The sequence below is a fragment of the Coregonus lavaretus genome, assembly GCF_964263955.1.
Source record: "Coregonus lavaretus genome assembly, chromosome: 4".
Classification (NCBI taxonomy): domain Eukaryota; kingdom Metazoa; phylum Chordata; class Actinopteri; order Salmoniformes; family Salmonidae; genus Coregonus; species Coregonus lavaretus.
The window spans coordinates 44,898,435-44,925,725 of record NC_139991.1 but is presented as its reverse complement, the minus strand read 5'-3'; the positions used below and the strand labels follow the sequence as shown (position 1 = coordinate 44,925,725).

At 45.6% G+C, this 27,291-nt stretch overlaps 1 protein-coding gene across 1 annotated transcript; it reads right to left on the bottom strand.

Moving 5' to 3' along the window:
* Window positions 1-16,031: 16,031 nt before the first annotated feature.
* On the bottom strand, window positions 16,032-27,194 carry LOC311127780 (V-type proton ATPase 116 kDa subunit a 2-like; the record flags this gene model as incomplete). Its single annotated transcript, XM_084159661.1, has 20 exons — window positions 16,032-16,134; window positions 16,370-16,541; window positions 16,668-16,785; window positions 16,876-16,995; window positions 17,075-17,194; window positions 17,338-17,548; window positions 17,654-17,772; window positions 17,950-18,040; window positions 18,203-18,360; window positions 18,485-18,624; window positions 22,960-23,110; window positions 23,219-23,431; window positions 23,604-23,697; window positions 23,822-23,904; window positions 24,016-24,142; window positions 24,262-24,356; window positions 25,130-25,267; window positions 25,646-25,746; window positions 26,375-26,453; window positions 27,078-27,194. 20 exons carry the CDS (start codon window positions 27,192-27,194, stop codon window positions 16,032-16,034), a joined length of 2,550 nt encoding a protein of 849 aa, XP_084015787.1.
* Between the last annotated feature and the right edge of the window lie 97 nt (window positions 27,195-27,291).

The following is a 27,291-nucleotide window of genomic DNA, read 5'->3' as shown; positions in this document are numbered from 1 at the left end:
CGAGGGGGCCCCGGCGTACTCGGTCCGTTCCATACTGGATTCGAGGCGTCGGGTGGGGGGCCTTCAGTATCTCGTGGAGTGGGAGGGGTACGGTCCGGAAGAACGGTGCTGGGTCCCAAGGAGGGACATCCTCGATCCCTCCCTGTAGAGGGATTTCCACCGTCGCCATCCAACTCGCCCTGCTCCTCGATCTCCTGGCCGTCCCCGAGGCCGGGGTCAGTGCACTGCTGGAGCCGCGCGTCAAGGGGGGGTACTGTCACGACTTCCGCCGAGGCTGCCTCCCCTCCTTGTTCGGGCAGGTTTCGGCGTTCGTCGTCACCGGCTTACTAGCTACTGCCAATCCCATTCTCATCACTCGACTGGTCATGTCTTGTCTTGTCAATCACATACACCTGGTGCTCATTCCCCTAATTAGTATGTGTATAAGTGTTCCCTCTGTTCCCCTTGTCTTTGTGAGTGATTGTTTCATTGTGAGAGCGAGTGGTGGAATATATTTCCCTTGTGATAGTTTCGTTTTGACGCTGGGTGCGTTTTATTTATGTAAACGGAATAAACTCTGGACTTCGGTGTTTTACCTCCTGCGCCTGACTCCCTCATTCACACCTCACCACATCACGAGTGACTGGTAACTGTATTGCATCAGCAACAAGTTCCACATACTTCTTCCCTTCCCTGGGCTGTTGGTCAGACCGCACCACCTTACCAGAGGTAGCACACAAGCTATCCTCTGGGTCACACTCTCACGTCACCCACAAATCTATCACGTCACCCACTTGTCGTGCTTGAGCACGTGTGACAGCACAAGCGGGGAACACATTTGGATAACTCTGTGCCAGCTCCTCAGAGAGAGACTGGTCACTTTCATCTAATACCTCCAATACAGGTATCACCTTTCCTCCGGCAATATCGTTGCCCATTATAAATGTCACACCTTTTACTGGCAACATACAGTGAGGGGAAAAAGTATTTGATCCCCTGCTGATTTTGTACGTTTACCCACTGACAAAGACATGATCAGTCTATAATTTTAATGGTAGGTTTATTTGAACAGTGAGAGACAGAATAACAACAAAAAAATCCAGAAAAACGCATGTCAAAAATGTTATAAATTGATTTGCATTTTAATGAGGGAAATAAGTATTTGACCCCTCTGCAAAACATGACTTATTACTTGGTGGCAAAACCCTTGTTGGCAATCACAGAGGTCAGACGTTTCTTGTAGTTGGCCACCAGGTTTGCACACATCTCAGGAGGGATTTTGTTCCACTCCTGAGCCATGGGTATATACGTCCCTCCACTTCACCTGCTTCCTCGAGTTTCTTCTTTGTGAAGAAGAAAGATGGCGGTTTACGCCCGTGCATTGATTATCGACCACTGAATAAGGTGACGGTGTGATTTAGTTATCCTCTTCCCCTCATTCCTTCAGTGATTGAGTCAATGCATGGGGCCTGTTTTTTCACCAAATTAGAACTCAGGAGTGCCTACAACCTGGTGCGTATTCGGGAAGGGGATGAGTGGAAAACAGCATTCAGCACAACCTCTGGGCATTATTAATACCTGGTGATGCCCTATGGTTTGATGAATGCTCCATCCGTTTTCCAGTCCTTTGTGAACGAGGTGTTTCGGGACATGCTTGGTCACGGTGTGGTGGTCTACATCGATGACATCCTGGTGTATTCCGCTACGCGCGCCGAGAATGTGTCCCTGGTTCGCAAGGTACTGGTCCGACTGCTGGAGAATGATCTTAATGCCAAAGCAGAGAAGTGTGAGTTTTTCCAGCAGTCAATCTCCTTCCTCGGATACCGCATTACTACCACAGGTGTGGAGATGGAGGGAGATCGCATTTCAGCCGTGCGTAATTGGCAGACTCCAACCACGGTAAAGGAGGTGCAGCGCTTCCTTGGCTTTGCCAACTACTATTAGAGGTTTATTCGGGACTTTGGCAAGGTCGCAGCTCCCATTACCTCCTTGTTGAAGGGTGGGCTGTCCCAGCTCTGCTGGTCTGCTGAGGCTGATTTGGCCTTCAGTAGATTGCGGGGTCTGTTAACCTCAGCCCCGGCACTGGCTCACCCCGATTCATCACTACCGTTCGTAGTGGAGGTGGATGCGTCCGAGGTAGGGATAGGCGCTGTCTTATCCCAATGCTCGGGCACGCCACCCTTTTCGAAGAAGCTCAGCTCGGCGGAGCAGAACTACGGCATTGGTGATCGGGAGCTGCTGGCTGTTGTCCGAGCTTTGACGGTGTGGAGGCATTGGCTCGAAGGGGCGAAACACCCTTTCCTCGTCTGGACTGACCACCGTAACCTGGAGTACATTCGGGCAGCGAGGAGGCTGAATCCTCGCCAGGCCAGGTGGGCCCTCTTCTTCACCCGGTTTGATTTCACACTCTCATACATTCCGGGTACGAAGAACGTGAAGGCAGATGCACTGTCTCGGCTGTATGACACAGAGGAGAGGCCCAGAGACAACACCCCTCATACATTGTGGCGCCGGTAGTATGGGCGATGGACGCGGATATAGCGCAGGCATTACACACAGATCCATCTCCACCGCAGTGTCCAGCTGGGCTGCAGTACGTGCCTGCGCTTATCTGTGACCGTCTGATCTACTGGGCACACACGACACCCTCCTCTGGTCATCCAGGTATCGGTCGTACAATGCGCTCCCTGACCGAGAAGTACTGGTGGCCTACCTTGGCTAAGGATGTGAGGGTGTATGTTTCCTCCTGCTCAGTGTGCGCCCAGAGTAAGGCACCTAGGCACCTCCCAGCGGGTAAGCTACAACCTTTACCAGTTCCACAACGACCATGGTCTCACCTAAGTATTGATTTTCTTACTGATCTTCCCCTCTCCCAAGGTAACACCACTATCCTGGTCGTTGTGGTTCGCTTTTCGAAGTCCTGCCGCCTCCTTCCTCTGCCCGGTCTCCCCACGGCCCTACAAACTGCGGAGGCTCTGTTTACTCACGTCTTCCGGCACTATGGGGTACCAGAGAATATAGTGTCAGACCGAGGTACCCAGTACACGTCTAGAGTCTGGAAGGCGTTCATGGAACGTCTGGGGGTCTCGGTCTGCCTGACCTCTGGACCTCCCCGAGAGTAATGGGCAGGTGGAAAGGGTGAATCAAGATGTGGGTAGGTTCCTGCGGAACTACTGTCAGGACCGGCCGGGGGAGTGGTCAGTGTTCCTGCCATGGGCAGAATACGCTCAGAACTCTCTCCGCCACCCCTCCACTAACCTAACACCCTTCCAATGTGTTTTGGGTTACCAACCGGTCCTGGCACCGTGGCACCAGAGCCAGACCGAGGCTCCTGCGTTGGATGACTGGTTTCGGCGCGCGGAGGAGACTTGGAACGCTGCCCACGTTCACCTCCAGTGCGCCATGCGTCATCAGAAGGCGAACGCTGACCGCCACCGCAGGGAGGCCCCGGTTTTTGTACCGGGGGATCGGGTCTGGCTCTCGACCCGGAATCTACCCCTCCGCCTGCCCTGCCGGAAGCTGAGCCCGAGGTTTGTGGGGCCGTTTAAAGTCCTGAAGAGGATAAACGAGGTTACATACAGGTTGTTACTCCCCCCTGATTACCGTATTAACCCCTCGTTTCATGTCTCTCCTCAGGCCGGTGGTAGCTGGTCCACTCCAGGAGTCTGAGGTGCGGGAGGATCCTCCACCTCCTCTGGACATCGAGGGGGCCCCGGCGTACTCGGTCCGTTCCATACTGGATTCGAGGCGTCGGGTGGGGGGCCTTCAGTATCTCGTGGAGTGGGAGGGGTACGGTCCGGAAGAACGGTGCTGGGTCCCAAGGAGGGACATCCTCGATCCCTCCCTGTAGAGGGATTTCCACCGTCGCCATCCAACTCGCCCTGCTCCTCGATCTCCTGGCCGTCCCCGAGGCCGGGGTCAGTGCACTGCTGGAGCCGCGCGTCAAGGGGGGGTACTGTCACGACTTCCGCCGAGGCTGCCTCCCCTCCTTGTTCGGGCAGGTTTCGGCGTTCGTCGTCACCGGCTTACTAGCTACTGCCAATCCCATTCTCATCACTCGACTGGTCATGTCTTGTCTTGTCAATCACATACACCTGGTGCTCATTCCCCTAATTAGTATGTGTATAAGTGTTCCCTCTGTTCCCCTTGTCTTTGTGAGTGATTGTTTCATTGTGAGAGCGAGTGGTGGAATATATTTCCCTTGTGATAGTTTCGTTTTGACGCTGGGTGCGTTTTATTTATGTAAACGGAATAAACTCTGGACTTCGGTGTTTTACCTCCTGCGCCTGACTCCCTCATTCACACCTCACCACATCACGAGTGACTGGTAACTGTATTGCATCAGCAACAAGTTCCACATACTTCTTCCCTTCCCTGGGCTGTTGGTCAGACCGCACCACCTTACCAGAGGTAGCACACAAGCTATCCTCTGGGTCACACTCTCACGTCACCCACAAATCTATCACGTCACCCACTTGTCGTGCTTGAGCACGTGTGACAGCACAAGCGGGGAACACATTTGGATAACTCTGTGCCAGCTCCTCAGAGAGAGACTGGTCACTTTCATCTAATACCTCCAATACAGGTATCACCTTTCCTCCGGCAATATCGTTGCCCATTATAAATGTCACACCTTTTACTGGCAACATACAGTGAGGGGAAAAAGTATTTGATCCCCTGCTGATTTTGTACGTTTACCCACTGACAAAGACATGATCAGTCTATAATTTTAATGGTAGGTTTATTTGAACAGTGAGAGACAGAATAACAACAAAAAAATCCAGAAAAACGCATGTCAAAAATGTTATAAATTGATTTGCATTTTAATGAGGGAAATAAGTATTTGACCCCTCTGCAAAACATGACTTATTACTTGGTGGCAAAACCCTTGTTGGCAATCACAGAGGTCAGACGTTTCTTGTAGTTGGCCACCAGGTTTGCACACATCTCAGGAGGGATTTTGTTCCACTCCTCTTTGCAGATCTTCTCCAAGTCATTAAGGTTTCGAGGCTGACGTTTGGCAACTCAAACCTTCAGTTCCCTCCACAGATTTTCTATGGGATTAAGGTCTGGAGACTGGCTAGGCCACTCCAGGACCTTAATGTGCTTCTTCTTGAGCCACTCCTTTGTTGCCTTGGCTGTGTGTTTTGGATCATTGTCATGCTGGAATACCCATCCACGACCCATTTTCAATGCCCTGGCTGAGGGAAGGAGGTTCTCACCCAAGATTTGACGGTACATGTCCCGTCCATCGTCCCTTTGATGCAGTGAAGTTGTCCTGTCCCCTTAGCAGAAAAACACCCCCAAAGCATAATGTTTCCACCTCCATGTTTGACGGTGGGGATGGTGTTCTTGGGGTCATAGGCAGCATTCCTCCTCCTCCAAACACGGCGAGTTGAGTTGATGCCAAAGAGCTCGATTTTGGTCTCATCTGACCACAACACTTTCACCCAGTTCTCCTCTGAATCATTCAGATGTTCATTGGCAAACTTCAGACGGCCCTGTATATGTGCTTTCTTGAGCAGGGGGACCTTGCGGGCGCTGCAGGATTTCAGTCCTTCACGGCGTAGTGTGTTACCAATTTTTTTATTGGTGACTATGGTCCCAGCTGCCTTGAGATCATTGACAAGATCCTCCCGTGTAGTTCTGAGCTGTTTCCTCACCGTTCTCATGATCATTGCAACTCCACGAGGTGAGATCTTGCATGGAGCCCCAGGCCGAGGGAGATTGACAGTTATTTTGTGTTTCTTCCATTTGCGAATAATCGCACCAACTGTTGTCACCTTCTCACCAAGCTGCTTGGCGATGGTCTTGTAGCCCATTCCAGCCTTGTGTAGGTCTACAATCTTGTCCCTGACATCCTTGGAGAGCTCTTTGGTCTTGGCCATGGTGGAGAGTTTGGAATCTGATTGATTGATTGCTTCTGTGGACAGGTGTCTTTTATACAGGTAACAAGCTGAGATTAGGAGCACTCCCTTTAAGAGTGTGCTCCTAATCGCAGCTCGTTACCTGTATAAAAGACACCTGGGAGCCAGAAATCTTTCTGATTGAGAGGGGGTCAAATACTTATTTCCCTAATTAAAATGCAAATCAATTTATAAAATGTTTGACCACGTCATAATTCATGCTGTCTTCAAGAGGCAGTGCTGACAAAACCTCTTGGGCTTTACCTGTTAATCTACACTGAAGTAATAGGCACCATACCTCTTCGGGCCATTTCAATGCTACCGCTATACGCTCAAAACCACTAAAATATGAGTCAACCTCTGACTCCCTAAACACAGGTACTAAGGTGGTCTGTCTACTAATATCAAACATAGCAGACGACACAGCGGGTGAGAACGGCTCTCTAGCAGGCATAGCATGAGCAGAGACTAACCTCGCTGTCTCTGCCTCCAGTTCCATTTTACGCATCTCCAACTTTTCTCGCCTGATTTGTGCCCTCTCTTCCGCCTCAATTTGGAGCCGTCTCAAGCGGACATCCATCCTGGCATCACTGTCTGACAGTGGGGAGAGTGGGTCAAAACGGGGCAATGTGGCTGGAGCCTTAGCCTCGCCCTCAGAAACCGACGGGCTTACAGGAGCTGCAGGCTCAGGCGGCGGTAACTCAAGCACTCGCTCGTTCAATAATACCTCTAACACCACTTTCCTATCTTCCGCGTTCACTAAAACCCTCGCTATGGGTATAGAAAAGTGGTCAGCCAAAGCCTGTAGATCCACTCTACGGCAATTATCAAAAACCTCCCACGTAGGGTTTTCCAAAATGGCATCCAAATCAAAAGTAGACATCTTGAGCTAGCAACACGAGCCAACAAATACTGCACACAAAACCAGCTAGTCACAGCTGCCAAGCTCAACACTGAACCAGACACTAAACCAATTTGCATGAGTGGCATGGGTATCATTGAGATATCCCGGACGAGCCCCCACATTATGTTACGAACCCCGTGGTTTTAAAAGTCTAGGGTGGATGGAAAAGAGACCCGTAACATAACTCATGCGAATTAGAATATTGACCAGGAACAGTGAGAACAAAATACACCGACAACCATATGCTACCGTCAAACACAAAATGTTTATTATAAACACACGGTAAACGGTTTGGGGAAAAGGGGCTGAGCTGGACCCAAGGAATGAAACAATAATGTAAAAAAAAACTAAACTGATCTTGCCTGCCTCAAGAACCACTAAGCTTACTGCTAACCATACAAAAATACAGTGGGTGGTCCGCTCAGGTCTGACTAGTGTATTTAGACAAGGTATTCCAAGGGTAGTGTATGCCCAAGGGCGACTTGCTAAACCCCCCTTTTCCCAGGCACAAACAAACAACATAGGTCCAATATGGACTAGACAGCAAACAAGTGAGTACACCTAAACCAAGACACCACAGTATCCATACTCACAAAGAAAAAGAGTCTCTGTCAGAAAACACAACTGACTGGCTTTTTAAAACCAGGGGATGTGTGATGTGATATGGTAATGAATAACCAGAAACAGGTGGTGCAATATGGAGGAGTGTCCACTGATTGGTCCACCTCAGCAATCAGCAGACGAAGGATGTCGAACAGGTGAGACACACCAACAACCACCAATCAGGAAAACAAGAGACACCTGTGATTAGGGCAGAAGGAGAGGAAAAACAAATACAGAATACCTGTATCCGTAACAGTCAGAATAATAGTAGAGAGAATGATTTCTTTCAGCTTTTATTTCTTTCATCACATTCCCAGTGGGTCAGAAGTTTACATACACGCAATTTGTATTTGGTAACATTGCCTTTAAATTGTTTAACTTGGGTCAAACGTTTCAGGTAGCCTTCCACAAGCTTCCCACAATAAGTTGGGTGAATTTTGGCCCATTCCTCCTGACAGAGCTGGTGTAACTGAATCAGGTTTGTAGGCCTCCTTGCTCGCACACGCTTTTTCAGTTCTGCCCACACATTTTCTATAGGATTGAGGTCAGGGCTTTGTGATGGTCACTCCAATACCTTGACTTTGTTATCCTTAAGCCATTTTGCCACAACTTTGGAAGTATGCTTGGGGTCATTGTCCATTTTGAAGACCCATTTGCGACCAAGCTTTAACTTCCTGACTGCTGTCTTGAGATGTTGCTTCAATATATCCACATCATTTTCCATCCTCATGATGCCATCTATTTTGTGAAGTGCACCAGTCCCTCCTGCAGCAAAGCACCCCCACAGCATGATGCTGCCACCCCCGTGTTTCACGGTTGGGACGGTGTTCTTCGGCTTGCAAGCGACCCACTTTTTCCTTCAAACATAAATATGGTCATTATGGCCAAACAGTTCTATTTTTGTTTCATCAGACCAGAGGACATTTCTCCAAAAAGTACGATCTTTGTCCCCATGTGCAGTTGCAAACCGTAGTCTGGCTTTTTTATGGAGGTTTTGGAGCAGTGGCTTCTTCCTTGCTGAGCGGCCTTTCAGGTTATGTCGATATAGGACTCGTTTCACTGTGGATATAGATACTTTTGTATCTGTTTCCTCCAGCATCTTCACAAGGTCCTTTGCTGTTGTTCTGGGGTTGATTTGCACTTTTCGCACCAAAGTACGTTCATCTCTAGGAGACAGAACGAGTCTCCTTCCTGAGCGGTATGACGACTGCGTGGTCCCATGGTGTTTATACTTGCGTACTATTGTTTGTACAGGTGAACATGATACCTTCAGGCATTTGGAAATTGCTCCCAAGAATGAACCAGACTTGTGGAGGTCTACAATTTTATTTCTGAGGTCTTGGCTGATTTATTTTGCTTTTCCCATGATGTCAAGCAAAGAGGCACAGAGTTTGAAGGTAGGCCTTGAAATACATCCACAGGTACACCTCCAATTGACTCAAATGATGTCAATTAGCCTATCAGAAGCTTCTAAAGCCATGACATCATTTTCTGGAATTTTCCAAGCTGTTTAAAGGCACAGTCAACTTAGTGTATGTAAACTTCTGACCAACTGGAATTGTGATACAGTGAATTATAAGTGAAATAATCTGTCTGTAAATAATTGTTGGGAAAATTACTTATGTCATCCACAAAGTAGATGTCCTAACCGACTTGCCAAAACTATAGTTTGTTAACAAGAAATGTGTGCAGTGGTTGAAAAACGAGTTTTAATGACTCCAAGCTAAGTGTATGTAAACTTACGACTTCAACTGTACTTCATCCTCACTCTCATCAGATTCCATCTCTGAACTACTGGACCATGTATCCTTCTTTTTGCACTTGATGCCACCTCACCACACCGCTTCCGTCTACACTCAGCTCCTTCTCGACGGTCATCACTGCACCTGCCACCACATTTAATTCATCCTCACTCTCAATTTCCATCTCTAGCTCTTCCAAACGTTCTGTCTGATCCTCCATTCCATATTCACTCAAAACCAGTGGAGGCTGCTGAGGGGAAGAAGGCTCATAATAATGGCTGGAACGGCTAAATGGAATGGCATCAAACACATGGAAACCAATTGTTTGATGTATTTGATACCATTCCACTAATTCCGCTCCAGACATTACCATGAGCCCGTTCTCCCCAGTTAAGGTACCTCCAACCATTTTCCACGTTTCTCTTGTACACTGGCCGTGGCATCAATCTGAGAAAGCTGTCTTCTTACATTTACCAGACGCTCTTATCCAGAGCGACTTACAGTTAGCGCATACATTATTTTTCATACTGGCCCGCCGTGGGAATCGAACCCACAACCCTGACGTTGCAAACGCCATGCTCTACCAACTGAGCTACATCCCTGCCGGCCATTCCCTCCCCTACCCTGGACGACTCTGGGCCAATTGTTTTTAATGAGGGAAATAAGTATTTGACCCCTCTGCAAAACACGACATATATACATACACTGCTCAAAAAAATAAAGGGAACACTAAAATATCACTTCCTACATCTGAATGAATGAAATAATCTTATTAAATACTTTTTTCTTTACATAGTTGAATGTGCTGACAACAAAATCACACAGAAATTATCAATGGAAATCAAATGTATCAACCCATGGAGGTCTGGATTTGGAGTCACCCTCAAAATTAAAGTGGAAAACCACACTACAGGCTGATCCAACTTTGATGTAATGTCCTTAAAACAAGTCAAAATGAGGCTCAGTAGTGTGTGTGGCCTCCACGTGCCTGTATGACCTCCCTACAATGCCTGGGCATGCTCCTGATGAGGTGGCGGATGGTCTCCTGAGGGATCTCCTCCCAGACCTGGACTAAAGCATCCGCCAACTCCTGGACAGTCTGTGGTGCAACGTGGCGTTGGTGGATGGAGCGAGACAGATGTGCTCAATTGGATTCAGGTCTGGGGAACGGACGGGCCAGTCCATAGCATCAATGCCTTCCTCTTGCAGGAACTGCTGACACACTCCAGCCACATGAGGTCTAGCATTGTCTTGCATTAGGAGGAACCCAGGGCCAACCGCACCAGCATATGGTCTCACAAGGGGTCTGAGGATCTCATCTCGGTACCTAATGGCAGTCAGGCTACCTCTGGCGAGCACATGGAGGGCTGTGCGGCCCCCCAAAGAAATGCCACCCCACACCATGACTGACCCACCGCCAAACCGGTCATGCTGGAGGATGTTGCAGGCAGCAGAACGTTCTCCACGGCGTCTCCAGACTCTGTCACGTCTGTCACGTGCTCAGTGTGAACCTGCTTTCATCTGTGAAGAGCACAGGGCGCCAGTGGTGAATTTGCCAATCTTGGTGTTCTCTGGCAAATGCCAAACGTCCTGCACGGTGTTGGGCTGTAAGCACAACCCCCACCTGTGGACGTCGGGCCCTCATACCACCCTCATGGAGTCTGTTTCTGACCATTTGAGCAGACACATGCACATTTGTAGCCTGCTGGAGGTCATTTTGCAGGGCTCTGGCAGTGCTCCTCCTGCTCCTGTATGTTCTATGTGGTGTATTTCTATGTTGGGTTTCTATTAGGTGTAGATCTATGTTGGCCGGTGTGGTTCCCAATCAGAGGCAGCTGTAGCTCGTTGTCTCTGACTCGTTGTCTCTGACTTAGGCAGCCTATTGGCACTAGTGGGTTGTGGGATCTTGTTCCGTGTAGGTATGTTTTGTGTTCTACCTTGGACTTCACGTTTCGTTTGTTTATTGTTTTGTCGGTTGTTTATTCATTTAAATAAACATGTACGCATATCACGCTGCGCCTTGGTCCGTCCCGTCTGTAAGCGATCGTGACAGGTTTGCTTCTGTATGCCATATCTTTCTAACTGTGCTCTTTCACAAAAGCTCTCAACCTATAACCTATATACCTATTATGGACACAGTATGCTTACATTATTAGTTATCTTGTTGTTATTAGTTGTTGTTAGTTGTTATTAGTCCCATCCTTCAACTCCATTCAACACCATCCATATTGGATTTCTATTTGCCATATATTTGTCACACCCTGGCTCTGGGACTCTATATGTTGAGCCAGGGTGTGCTCATTCTATGTGTTGTAGTTCTATGTTGGGAGTTCTAGTTGTGTTTATTTCTATGTTGGCTAGAGTGACTCCCAATCAGAGGCAACGAGTGTCAGCTGTGGCTGGTTGTCTCTAATTGGGAGCCATATTTAAACTGTCTGTTTTCCCTTTGTGTTTGTGGGATCTTGTTCCGTGTTGGTCTATGTTACCTAGGACGTTACGATATCGTTTTGTTGTTTTTGTATCATGTGTGCACTTTAATTAAATAATTCATTGGTCTACTCCATACGACGATCGTGACAGAAGATCCCACCATACCAGGACCAAGCAGCGTGTCCAGGAGCAGGCAGCCTGGACGTGGGAGCAGATCTTAGACGGGCAGGGGTCCTGGACCTGGGAGGAAATCCTGGCCGGGATGGATCGGCGGCCATGGAGTGAGACGGTAGAGGCGCGACGGAGAGAGGAGCAACGGCGTGATCAGTGTCGTCGTCGGACGGTCGAGAGGCAACCCCAAAAATTTTTTAGGGGGGGGCACAGGGCATGGACGACGGGGTTGACGGAGGCAGAAAAGGGGCGTATTCAGAAGGCCACCAGGTTAAGGGGGCCACTGGCCAAAGTAGGGAAGGAAGGTGTGGAGGCACGGCGAGAGGTACTGGGGTGTGTTACCAGTCCGGTCCGGCCCGTTCCAGATCCCGGTGTAGAGCCAGTGGTGTGTGTCCCCAGTACGGTCCGGCCTGTTCCGGCCCCTCGCACCAAGTGTACGGTGCGCGTCGCCAGCCCGGTCCGGCCTGTTCCGGCCCCTCGCAGCAAGTGTACGGTGCGCGTCGCCAGCCCGGCCCGGCCTGTTCCTGCCCCTCGCACCAAGCCTACGGTGCGCGTCGCCAGCCTGGTCCTGCCCGTACCTGCCACTCGCACCAAGCCAGGGGTGCGAGTCGTCAGCCTGGTCCAGCCCGTTCCTGCTACTCGCACCAAGCCAGGGGTGCGAGTCGTCAGCCCGGTAAAGCCCGTTCCGGCTCCACGCACCCAGCCAGGGGTGCGAGTCGTCAGCCTGGTCCAGCCCGTTCCTGCCACTCGCACCAAGCCAGGGGTGCGAGTCGTCAGCCTGGTCCAGCCCGTTCCTGCTACTCGCACCAAGCCAGGGGTGCGCATCGTCAGCCCGGTCCGGTCCGTTCCTGCCTCACGCACCAAGCCAGGGGTGCGCGTCGTCAGTCCGGCACAACCCGTGCCTGGGTCACCGGTGCCTAATCAGGTACCGGTCAGCTGCTCCACAACGGAGCTGAAGCTATCCGCTCCTACTACGTCCAGTTCAGCTCCAGCCAGCGGGGCCAGACCGGACCAGGGGCGCTATGGGGGGTTTATTGGAGGGTGGTGGGCAAGCCCGGAGCCAGAACCGCCGCCGAGGAGGAATGCCCACCCAGCCCTCCCCTGTTTTGTTCTAGTGGAGGCGCGGTCACAGTCCCTTTAGGGGGGGGTACTGTCACACCCTGGCTCTGGGACTCTATATGTTGAGCCAGGGTGTGCTCATTCTATGTGTTGTAGTTCTATGTTGGGAGTTCTAGTTGTGTTTATTTCTATGTTGGCTAGAGTGACTCCCAATCAGAGGCAACGAGTGTCAGCTGTGGCTGGTTGTCTCTGATTGGGAGCCATATTTAAACTGTCTGTTTTCCCTTTGTGTTTGTGGGATCTTGTTCCGTGTTGGTCTATGTTACCTAGGACGTTACGTTATCGTTTTGTTGTTTTTGTATCATGTGTGCACTTTAATTAAATAAAGTATGTTCGCTCAACACGCTGCGCATTGGTCTACTCCATACGACGATCGTGACAATATTTTTCAACTGTACTGTGATGTTTTACAAAAGTTCTGAACCTTTCTATTCTCATTGTTTCTACAGATTGTAAATTGAAAATAAACATTTTTGCAAAAAGTATTATTATATTATTGATCGATTGACTATGACTTTTCAGATCACCCAGTAAGGTCTATTTATTTGGGTATGAAGAGCCATTTGGGGGCTAAATGAGCCGTCTCTCTTTTATGTGAACGGAGCCAAATGAGCCCGCTCACCGAAAAGACTTAGAATGCCCATCACTAGTAAGTAAGCTTGCTATCTGTAATACCTATTCTAGTCATGGCATATTTAATTTGATATATTTCTATGATCTAGAAAATTCAATAAATAAGTATGTGTTCATACTATTGAGCATTGACTCTTTATTTGTTGGCATTTGTGCTTTATATCCTAAATGTAGCCTATGTCTAAAAAGGATTGAGATCCTAACTTCCTACAAAGACAGAAATAAATAGATGTAGCTAAATGGCATGAATCATGATGATACCAGTAGGGCTACCTCAAATCACCAACTAGACAATGAATTGCACCTCCCTCCCATTCACTACAGCCACAATCCATGACTGATCAAATCCTTACAATCTATTGCCAGATCCAATTAATTTGTATATACTGTACCAGTCAAAAGTTTGGACACCTACTCAATCAATGGTTTTTCTTTATTTTTTACAAGTTTTCACATTGTAGAATAATAGTGAAGACATCAAAACTATAAAATAACACATGTGGAATCATGTAGTTACCAAAAAAGTGCTGTCATCAAGGCAAAAGGTGGCTACTTTGAAGAATCTCAAATATAAATTATATTTTGATTTGTTTAACACTTTTTTGGTTACTACATGATTCCATATGTGTTATTTCATAGTTTTGATGTCTTCACTATTATTCTACAACATAGAAAATAGTAAAAATAAAGAAAAACCCTTGAATGAGTAGGTGTGTCCAAACTTTTGACTGGTAGTGTATATACACGATGTGGGTGAATGGATGATCTCATGTGTAGTTCCCACCGTAAAGCATGGAGGAGGAGGTGTTATGGTCTGGGGGTACTTTGCTGGTGACACTGTTTGTGATTTATTTAGAAATCTTTTTTTTTTTACCTTTATTTAACTAGGCAAGTCAGTTAAGAACAAATTCTTATTTACAATGATGGCCTACACCGGCCAAACCCGGACGACGCTGGGCCAATTGTGCGCCGCCCTATGGGACTCCCAATCACGGCCAGTTGTGATACAGCCTGGAATCGAACCAGGGGGTCTGTAGTGATGCCTCAAGCACTGAGATGCAGTGCCTTAGACCGCTGCGCCACTCGGGAGACCAGCATGGCTACCACAGCATTCTGCAGCGATATGCCATCCCATCTGGTTTGGGCTTAGTGGGACTATCATTTGTTTTTCAACAGGACAATGACCCAACACACCTCCAGGCTGTGTAAGGGCTATTTTACCAAGAAGGAGAGTGATGGAGTGCTGCATCAGATTACCTGGCCTCCACAATCCCCCGACCTCAACCCAATTCAGATGGTTTGGGATGAGTCGGACGGCAGAGTGAAGGAAAACCAGCCAACAAGTGCTAAGCATATGTGGGAACTCCTTCAAGACTGTTGGAAAAGCATTCCAGGTGAAGCTGGTTGAGAGAATGCCGAGTGTGCAAAGCTGTCATCAAGGCAAAGGGTGGCTCTTTGAAGAATCTCAAATATATTTTGATTTGTTTAACACTTTTTTGGTTACTACATGATTCCATATGTGTTATTTCATAGTTTTGATGTCTTCACTATTATTCTACAATGTAGAAAATAGTAAAAATAAAGAAAAACCCTTGAATGAGTAGGTGTGTCCAAACTTTTGACTGGTACTGTATATATCTGCTTCAAGTAGACTTCAGGGAATATCCAAACCATGAAAGTAAAGCCAAAAATATTTCTATCCTGTGCAAACTGTCTTGTTAGCAGTAGCACATAACATTTAGCATCACAACAGTAAGACTAGTCATCAGTGAAAATGCTGACTTTTATTGTACAATCATTTCTGCATTGTTATTTGAAAAGTGCTCTGTGACAATGTCGTTTGCAAAAATACATAATTGAGCTGTCATCTTTTATCCTCCCCGGAATGCCACATGGATTGTATAATGGCAATACAGGAGGAACATCATGATCTACTGTACAAGTATACAATTCATTATACAGTACTATATGTCCAAAGCTGTCTTCACATGGATAAGCACTGTGAAAAGCTGCACAATTAGCAGCCGTGGTATTCACATTTGTCATTATCGGGAAGAAATTGTTATGGCACTAGAAATCAGGATATTTTATATGACCTCCTGTCCTTGCATCTATAACATATTTTGTTGTACTTTAAAGGATACATATGAGTCTTAAGTAATAAATTAACAATAAAAAACACTATTTCCTACAAAAAGCTAATAAAATGCTCAGATCCACAAAATTGGCTTAAAGTGGTCATTACATGAGATGCATAAATTACTCCAGAACAGTACAAAGTACATATCAACAGACCTAGATGAACAGTTTTGAATCCCACTGAATTCAGGAATTGAGGTTAGCTGATATGGACGCATTTATGATGTAAGGCAGTCAATGCAGCCAATAGTGTCAAAAGCCGTATGCTGACAAACTTTGCTACAAGTCATCCCACCACTGCTATGCAGTTTCTCCTCTTCATCAGTGTGCCATCTTGCTCTAACTCATAGCATCCTTCCTGGTACATGTTTCCTGTTCAAATCCAGTGAATCTGGTTGTCGCTGGTCACAGTAAACCGTCCTGCTCAAAGACTGAGGGCAGGGCGGAGAAGTTGAAGGGGGCAAACTTGATACCTGTCCCATGATAGAACTTATTCTGGAACTCCACCCTAGGAAAGGAGAGCATTGACATACTGTATGTAAACAACCAGTATGAATGCATGTGTGAACAAATTACTAAGTGAATGATTAAGAGATTTTGTAAAAATTATACTGAATTATACCGAGTAGGTGACCACCGGGGAATGTGAGAGTAGATGAGTGATTAACAGAGAGTGATTGATTGACTGACTGAATTAGTTAGTCAGTAAGGCATCACGTAGTTAAGTTTAAAGACTGACTCACCAGTGCAGCCGGAGGGCATGGAGGAAGGCTGAGAGCCCTTCCATGACTAGCAGGATGGACACAGTGAGCACAGCGAACAGGCTGAACACTGGTACCAGAAACAGAGCCCCCAGTCTGGAGGTCATCCTGAGGCCCAGACGCATCACCATGGCCCACAGTACCTCCGAAAGCTCTGACAAACATATAGATGGACATAGTAAGAGGAAGATGTATGGATCAATATCTGAACATAGAGACAGTCATTGATAGTAATTGCCCCCTTGTGGCCTTTTAAAGGCATAGTGAGTCCGATACTTACGAGCATGGGCCAAACTGAGGGCCCAGAGACGTAGGTAAGAGGCTGTGTTGGAGATGCAGCCCAGGCAATACTCTATGGTGTGGATGGCTTGGTGCAGGAACACGTCCCCAAAGTCAAACTGAAAGATGGACAATACATTGATTAGACAGAAACGCAACAGTGATGTATTCAAATGTGTATATATGAGATGTACAGTTGTGGTTCTGACCTCCTTAGGCTGGGTCCCTCTGCTGGTCATGAGATCATCTAATCCCTCTTCCTCATCATCATCGTATGCTGGTGCTTGGGACATATCATCCTCACTCACACGTCGAACTCTCTCATAACCCTAAAATACAGACAACAGACATTAAAATGTGCACATACATTATTTACTGAAAACACATTACTCTTTCCACCATACTCACCCTGCGCAATCGCAGGCCCTTCCCTCCACGGTGCAGCCAGTAGAGGTAGACAGGTTTTCCTAACAGCAGCACAGGCACAGACAGCAGAGCCACCACTACCAGGAAGACCTGCAGCCCAGTCTGCGGAGCAAAATACACACAGTCAAACACAGAGCCACATGGACAGATGGTAAAAAGAGACATTCAGAGATTCAGATACAGATGCTGAGAAACCCAGACTCAGGAGGGACACTCGGAATCATGAACCCGTCCCCAACACCCACCTGTCCAGGGTAGAGAGGGGTGTTGTCCCCTCCCTGCATGAGGAACATGTTGATAAAGTGGATGAGGATGCTAGGGGCCAGGCGGGAGTCACGTGCACCGAACGCCAACCACTTGTAAAGGATCATGAAAACCAGGTAGCCAAAGAGACACAGCAGGAACAGCAACTCAGGGAGGAACAGCAGGTAGACGTTGAAATTCTGTTTGAAGTGCCTGGATAGAGAAGGGGAGGAAAGGAGGATTTACATTTAGAGAAACTCTTTCTGAAGTTTTTCAACTTTTGTGACTACTGTTAGGAACCACCAACTGCTCACTCACAAATGGTTGAAGACACTGAGCACCACCCCAAAGCTCATGTGCACGACCCCTATGATGACTGACATCTTCATCTTGTAGGAGTTCAGGAAGGATAGACGATTCACTGCCATGTTCCATATCTGTGGGTGTGATACAAAGCATAACATGAACATAACATTAGACAACGTCAATCTCTGGGATTTGGGATCAGTGAAAGGCATGAGAAGGGACATATGAGAGTGCGTGATTGTGGGTTTGTGTGTTTAGCATCTGAGAACATTGCTTTGTGTCTGTGTGCAGTGTGCATGTATACTCACAGGATCGATGCCAAAAGGGTATGGCCCACTAAAGACACCACTGACATTGGGATCAAGGGTGAGCAAAGCATTCGTTTGGAGAGTTTCATTTCTGGAATAAGAGGTGAATATGAGTACAATAACCTCAGCCAGTTACAGCTAAATTAAAATGACATGTTCACATCGACAGGTACACTGACCATCAATTCTGTGCATAATCTGCTTGTGAATGTACTAATGTGCATGTTTTTGTGTGTTCGTTTTGATGACTCACGTCCACTGCTGATCTGTGAACATAGCCCTAACACTCCAGCCTGAGCCAAATATGTTGAGTGACTTGGAGAAGCAGTCATTGTAGATCAGCCCCGTGTACACAGAGAAAAGGCCCATCATTAGTATGATATAACGTCCCTCGAAGAACATTGTCCAGATCTGAGGGCAATAGAGAAACCAAGACCAACATACATGGCAGTAAATCAAAATCTACACAACAAAATCAAGACAACTACAAAAACACAGTCGAATTTGATAGAAATCACACTGAAAACACTCTCACCTCATTATCAGAGCGCTTACGCTTGTGGCTCTTCTCTTTCAGCACCATCCACAGGGCAAAGCATGCCATGACCACACCGTGACCAAGGTCCCCAAACATGACCGCAAACAGGAAGGGGAATGTAATGATGGTGTAGGGAGCTGCCAATCATAAATACATTCAATATTTTAGTCATTTAGCAGACGCTCTTATCCAGAGCGACTTACAGATTTTTCACCTAGTCGGCTTGGGGATTCGAACCAGCAACCTTTCAGTTACTAGCCCAATGCTAAACATGATCAGCATGGACAACTTTGCTAGCTTTCATTTATTCCTATAACTGTGCTCAACCTGACCAGTCTGCTTTACATGTATTGGTTAGTCATAATTGTAATCCTGTAATGAGTCCTCACAAAATCCAGACAAAAAAAGACCATGATTTGAGGGATTTTCATGACATTTTATCCACAGAATAGTCCTTTGGAGGAAGGATTGTTGACATATATTTTCCATTTGTATTTAAAAGCGTCCAATCACAGCCCTCCTTTTACTTTTATCATTGCACACCCTGCAAATCACCAGCTGAGGGCGACCATTTTTAAACTATTTTCACGTGTTTCAGTACTCATACTAAGCACTAACCATACTATTTGTGACGTAAATTGAGTATGTAGTATGCTTATTGGTCATAGTATGGATATAGTTAGTATGCCAAAAATTTCCCGGATTTGTACTAAATTCACCAAAATACGAAGTATACAAGCAGTGGACACTATTTCCGTGCTTTTAGGGCCCATATTGCAATTCTTCAGAAAATGGACGTGGCTTCACAACGTTTTTAGATTTGAAGAAAATGCCGGCCGAAGTCCGACGAGAGCGGATACAAATTAATTGCTTTAACTAATTATGACAAATGTTAAGAAAATGTTGAGCAATGTAATAAAGTAATGACACTCTGGATAACATGAAAACAGCCTAACCAGCTCTGCTAGGGCGAGTAAAATGGTCAGAGTGAGGTGTTCTCTCATTTGTGTCTGGAAGTAGCTAGCCAATGTTAGCCAGTTAGATTGGGTACTTGACTGCCGTTGTGAGGTCAGAACGCTCGGATCAACCCTACTCCTCGGCCAGAGCGTCCAGTGTATGCTCCGAGAGCGAAACGCTCTGAATTTACGAACGGACAATCTGACAACGCTCTGGATTTGTGCACTCTGGCACTCCAGATTGAATTTACTAACACACCCGAAATCGTAAAATGTTTAGCTAGTAATTTGTTATGCTAACAAGCTAGCAAGAGGTTGCATAGCAACAGCATCAACTTCCGGTATACAGGCGAAGCGCTAGTACGCTCAACTGAAAGGATACCGTTCGTTTACAGCAGGGGTGTCAAACGTACGGCCCGCGGGCCGGATTAGGCCCGCAAACGGGTTTAATCCGGCCCGCGAGATGATTAAAAAAAAAAAAATATATATATATATATATATATATATATATATATTTTTTTTTTTTTTTAAGTATAAAAATGTGCTGCAATTTTTCAATAAAATAAACTGCTGTTCCAATTGCGTCCACTGGATGGCGCAATAGCAATTGTGTTAAGCAAGCAAACTGTTTATACCGGGGCAGAGCAAGTAGGTCAAGCACGTGCAGCCAATGAGCTACTTTGTTTTGCCTGCGATATTTATTACGGCTTCTACTTTTAACATTATGTGCTTTGGCACCCTCATTGTCCCAATATGTCTCTGTCAAAAAAGAGAAAAGTGGACGCAGAGTGCAGAGTGTTCCAAGAAAAATGGTCATCCTATTTAATCACGGAATTGAATGGGAAAGCTGTATGTTTGGTGTGTTCAGAGCATGTTGCAGTGCTGAAAGAATATAACCTTCATCGCCACTATGTGAGTCTTCATGCCGACAAATATGACAACTTTCAAGGACAGCGGAGATGAGAGAAGGTGAATGAACTGTTGGCGGGTCTGAAGAAACAGCAGTCTGTGTTTACTCACAGCCGAGACATCAGTGACGCTGCAGTGAAAGCTAGCTACCTCATTGCTAATGAAATCGCAGTGGCTTCAAAACCATTTAGTGAGGGTGAATTTGTAAAAACATGCATGATGAAGGCAGCGGAGATTGTGTGCCCTGAAAAGCGGCAGGCTTTTGCAAATATCAGCCTGACAAGAAACACAGTTGCAGACAGGATTTCCGATCTTTCAGTGGATTTGGACAGCCAGTTGAAGCAAAAAGTAAAGTCATTTATTGCGTTTTCGGTTGCAATTGATGAAAGCACGGACATTACAGATGTTGCACAACTGGCCATTTTTTCATCCGCGGAGTTGATGACACATTGACCGTCACCGAGGAGTTCGTGGAGTTGGTGCCGATGACAGATACAACGACAGCAGCTGATATTTTTACCACACTCGTCGGCGCGCTGGACAGGGTCGGAGTGGACTGGTCCCGCGCTGTCAGCCTGGCTACAGATGGTGCGCCCTCAATGATCGGGAAAAAAGCAGGCGTTGTGACAAAGTTCAGAGAGAAAGTGCAATCTGCAAATGGAGGACGTGATTTTTTGACTTTTCACTGTATTTTGCACCAGGAGGCTTTGTGTTGCAAGTCATTAAAGATGGATAACGTCATGAAGGTGGTCATCCAAACTGTTAATTTCATCCGATCCAGAAGCCTGAATCACCGTCAGTTTGACAGCCTTCTCAGAGAGAAAGACCACATCTATGGCCTGCCATACCACACTGAGGTAAGATGGTTAAGCCGAGGTGCTGTGCTGAGGCGTTTCTTTGATTTACGAGAAGAAATTGAACAGTTCATGGAAGAAAAGGGCAAACCAGTGTTAGAATTTCATTCCGCAGAATGGATGCCGGACCTTGCATTTATGGTGGATGTTGCAGAGCACCTGAATAACTTGAACAAACAGCTGCAAGGGCGCAACAAAGTTGTCACGCAGTATTATGACAGCATACGTTCTTTCAAGTTGAAGCTGTCATTGTGGGAGACGCAACTTGCCGGTGGTGATGCAGCTCACTTCCCCTGTCTGAAAAATGTGTGCGCGACCCAACATGTGGCAGACATGAAGCGGTTCAAAGATAAAATAACTGGACTGTTACGGGAGTTTGAGCAACGCTTTCAGATTTATGTTTATATGTTTTTATGTTGATGTGCTATTGTTTTTAATTGTTTTTATTTTATTTGTATATTTAACCTATTCTTGACTCTGTGGTTCTTGCACTTGTTTGGGGAAATGACTGAGAAATGACACCCTGATATAGTTCTGTGATCTGTGATATACTTCTGTGAATCACTGAGGCATTGTGTGTTTGTGTGTTCTTTGTCCTCAGAACTTTCAAATAACTTGAGGTGTTTTATGATTAATAGTGATGTTGTGCTTTTGGACACTGTCCTCAGGCTCCAGCTTTATGTTTATATGTTTTTATGTTGATGTGCTATTGTTTTTAATTTATTTTATTTTATTTGTATATTTAACCTATTCTTGACTGTGGTTCTTGCACTTGTTTGGGGAACAGGATTTCATTATTTTTATCTACATTTCTGCCTGAGAAATGACACCCTGATATAGTTCTGTGATCTGTGAAACAGTTCTGTTAATCACTGAGGCATTGTGTGTTTGTGTGTTCTTTTTCTTTAGAATTTTCAAATAAACTTGACGTGTTTTATGATTAATAGTGATGTTGTGCTTGTACTATTTTGGACACACTGTCCTCAGGCTCCAGCTTTATGTTGTATGTTGATCGTATTAAAACAAAGAAAACAATCTGAAGTTGTTGTTTTTAAGTTATATATACCATGATTTTTCCGGTCCGGCCCACTTGGGAATAGATTTTCCTCCATGTGGCCCCTGAGCTAAAATGAGTTTGACACCCCTGGTTTACAGTATACTAAAATGAACGAATAGTATATAGTATGTAGTATATACTCATTAAGTATGTAGTATACAGTATGTTAGTATGGGTATTCAAACACAGCTATTCACTCTGTTGGTAATGCTTTCAAATTGTATCATAACTCTAGAAGTAGCAGAGATCCCACTCTGGAACTTTGATATGCCAGTAGAGTATATTATGTTCAACAATATATTGAATAATTTGCCAAATCAAAATTGGTATATTTTCATGTTTATATTTCTCAATATTAATTAATTAATGTAAATAACGTTTTTTAAATCAAAATACTAGTCATATTACAGAGCAAGCGGTAAAGCTTCATATGACACCAATGTTTGCTTTGTAGCACCTACAGATGAAACACAATGGAGTCTTACATAAATATGACAACTTTATTAAATTATTTATCAATAATGCTTTTAGATAAAAATGTCAAATATATGTCAACAATCCTTCCTCTAAATGACTATTCTATGGATTCCATTTCATGAAAATCTAATAGTGCCCACCTGAGCTTGCCTAAATGTGTCTAAAGTGTTCCAAACTAGCCTACCTTTAGGTTAGTCTGTCTACTGAAGCTGTACTCACCTGGACTAGCCTCCCTGTAGTCTCCAACCCCATAAGCCTCCACGATACTCTGAAAGCCGGAGGTGAACTTGTTTGTTCTCAAGAGCGTAGGCGGAGTGTCGTTGCTTGGGATTCGGTTTACAAAGGATGGTACAGTGGCGTCACCTTTTCTCTGATAAGGGAAAATAGCATGTATTCCATTAATACACACTACTGCCAGATTTGACAAAACAAACTACTGTATCTGTAGGACTACGGTATCCTCAACAGCCTCACTCACTGAGCCTTCCTCCAACGCCCCCCGCAGGTTGGTCAGGTCATTGACAGGGCACCACACCTCAGCAATGAGACACTTGTTGGTGACGTCAAAGCTACTCAGGTTGAGGATGTGGTAGATGGCCTTCATCTTCTTCACCTGCACTACCCAGGTGAAGGCTGACTCTGAGGCCTTCTGCAGCCCCTGCCTCAGGTACTCCTCAGTGCGGTGGAGCACCTGGTGGAGCCAGGGCACAGATTTGACATGTTCAAGGATTTGCATAAAGTCTTATAACTAGTGTCTTTGTTTGGGCCGTGCCTTTAACATGACATACATATTGACAGACAAACAGACAGACAGACAGAGAGACATATGGGTAATGTCCTGGAAATATCAGTCCCAGACGTACATTGTTCAAGTCCAGGATGCGTGTCCTTAGGCTGTCCATCACATCTGCCCTCTCCTCATCATTCTCAGGGTGGGGGTAAAGGTGACAGTGGTAACTGGAAGAAAAGCATACAAAAATATCACTGATACAGTTCAATGAGAGACACATGCTTGAGAGATGAAGAAGTGTGTGCATGCAATGGATGATTTTGTGTTTTGTGGTGGCAAAAGCGTAGTTACCAATCACAGATCTTTTGGACCTTCTGTCCAATCTGGTCTCCCCAGAATGAGATAAGGAACACCACATTTTCGCTGATCTCACCCTGTAATGTACACACACAATACATATAATATGTGTCTTATTCCAAAAAAAAAAATTATATGGAGGTAGACATAGATTTCTGAAATCCGTATTGCTATCTATTTCTACTCACTGTGTCCAGGTCAGCGAGGCTCTCGCCCAGCTCTGCGTAGCTGAGGATAGTGTAGCCCTTACACACCCTCCACAACATGCGCTCAAAGGCCTCCACCTTCACCCGGTGGATTAGGCCTGACACAAACCTACAGCCAAGAGGAAGACTTTACCACTCAGGACTCACCACTTACTCAAGCTGACTCTCACAGTGATTAGCTACACATTATGTGAGTGTCTATTATACATGTTTGTCTGTGAATCTCACCCCAGCTTGGCTCCCAGTCTCTGCATACCGGTGCAGCCTCCAGAGTCTGACTCAATCGATTGGAACTCTTCATACTGGGGGCCAAGGGCCTCATGCTGCATAAAAGGAAAGGTCAGGTTAGCATGATCAACACACAAACAAAAGTAACCTTTAATTTGAAAAAAGGGTAAGTCTTAAAGTGGTATTTAAGTAGTTTATAAACCGTTAATTACTAGTTTATAGACCTTTTGTAAATCTGTAATAGCAATATTATTACATAATGGTTGAAATTCATTGCTACACCTATTGTCAAGTGTAGCCTATTACAGGGATCATCAACTAGATTCAGCCGTGGGCCAATTTTTTCTTGAGCGGATGGTCGGGGGGCCGGAACATAATGACAAATAATTTGTAGACTGCAAATTGCCCATACAGATATAATATGTGACTAAAACATAATAATTTCAAACCTTTGTATACAATCACGTCTCTCTATTAAGCTGATTTCCTGGTGTTTTTACAGTCATTTATGTCCAACAAATTTGGCCCGCCGGCTGCCAGTTGGGGAACCCTGGCCTATAATCTACATGCTAAACAAACGTGCATCATAGGCTGTGGAATCACATGACCAAATGTTCATTGTTCAAAGTCAGGTGATCCTCATGCGTGTGGTGATGAGGATACTCATCACATGGAGAGGCCAGAAAGAGCCAAAATATGGTGTCACTGTCAACTGACAGTTGTGTCTTGGAGGGCAATAGAGCAAAGGGGGAGTCTGATAAGAGTATGTGTTACTTAAATGGCATTAGGCAGTTACGAGGAAAGGTTATGTGATAGTAATGTGTATGGTGGGATTCATAGTTCTGTAAATAGACATGGTGGCACTAACCCGGGAGCGGCTGTGTACGAAGGTGTGTGTGATCCTCAGCATGTGCGTGTACTCGGTCAGCTCCAGAAGATTCCGCTGCAGCTTCTCTTTGTTCCTGGCCACCTCGCTAAGCTCCACCTCCAGCCTCTGGAGGTGCTCCTGGGAGACCACAGCAGACAGACCACACACGGTCAACACCCCTTGACCACAGCAATCATATGCGAATCAGTTCCCCTCAACCATTAATAACACACAATCAATACCCTAAACCACACATGGTCAATACTATCTTCAAACATTTACCAACTCAGCAATTCATCCTAAATAATAATAATATGCCATTTAGCAGACGCTTTTATCCAAAGCGACTTACAGTCATGTGCGCATACATTTTTAAGGATGGGTGGTCCCGGGGATCGAACCCACTACCCTGGCGTTACAAGTGCCATGCTCTACCAATTGAGCTACAGAGGACCACACAGTGAACATCAACCACAGCACATGTTCGTTACATGACAAACAGCATCTCAGACCTACCATGATCTCAAGGACATGTTTGGGGGGAGGGGCGACTGGACAGATTTCATCATCTTCTGGCACAGCAATATTTGCCTTTCGGATCTCCCTCAAAAGGTACCCTGTCCAAAGAAAACAAAAAATGACTTTTTTTTATTGTTTACTCAGATAAACAAAGACTGACTGAGCACACACAATCATCATGGGATCTGTTGAAACATCCAGAGACACGTTTGATCAAAACATAAAGAGGTCTTGCTAAAATTATCTGTAGAAGAACAACTGAGATCTATATCTAGCACAAAGCCAGTCTTTCACAGCTGAATGACTTGTAATTCAATCCCACTGCATTCCTGTTACCAAAAGCAATATGTCATTCTGTAGAGGTGACCAGCGCCTGATCAAACCCCACTAAATCAAAGGTACAGATATAGGATCTTAATTTGATCACTCTTTTGTTGCTGAAAATGTTCCTGTGCCGCAGGAAATGCAAACTTGTAGTGTATTTGAGGTTTAAAAAGGCTTCTAACGCTTGTAATTTCCACTTTGAATATTTCATACTTCATTTGCCCTAATGAAAAATGTATCATCCCCTAGAAAAATGTCCATTAATTGTATAATCCACATAATAATTTACATTTCCTGTTGCTGCAGGATTATTTTCCTGCTGTAGCAAACTGGCTCAAATTAGGATCCTACATCTGTATGGTATTAGTAGTCTTGGTCTAGTGTCCATCTCAGTGACCTCACCCAGAATTCTCTCCATCTCCTCACATCTCTTGATTTCGCTGACGAAGCGGCGCTGAAATGAGTTGACACTGGGGTTGAGCTGAAACCAGAGGAGCACAGTGGTCAGTGACTGTGCCAGGTGGCCCAATGCTCACATCCTGGAGTTCATAAAATAGATTCCTTTCCAGTCCATTTTACTGTGCAGAATGTATCATTCAAATATCAACATATAGGTCCAAATCCATTTGCTTTTGAAATCTAGGTCAGGTCACAACAATTAAAATTAAACAAACCTAGTGACCAAGGTACCTGGGTACCAGGTTTTTGGAGCCCATTAATTATATACAGACAGACCATATGCAGTTGCATAGGGACCTCGATCAAGACTACCAGACAATCACAGAATAGGGGGACAACTATATGTGATCAAATAATGCTTTTATTGATTTGCTTAATCAGTTTGTGCTACTTTAGTTTTTTGTTTTGACAAATAATTGATCCAAGAGTAGCACATTAACTGGACTGATAGACACACTTAGGCATAACCCTGGGTGCACTGGTAGTCAGACGCAGACAGACACACAAAGAACAGTTTTGGTCCAGAAATATAATTGACACCTGACAGACACTGAGTAGGCCTAACTAACTGATATACACAATGCTTGTATTACTGCATTGCAAGTCTGCACATAGGCTCGACAGACAGGTGGAACAGCCTACTTACATCTCGAAACTCGACCAGACCCATTTCGCCCAGCTCACTTATGCAATCGTATGCAGAACCGGACTGTAGAAATAACTGCGCCAAGCACATCTCTTCACTTCGGAACACCGACCCCATCTTATCTGCCACCGGCACCTTGCTGACGAAATCTCCTCCGGCCTATTAATTCACACTACGACAACCGTAGCAGTAGTTGCATTAAATAAATCATACC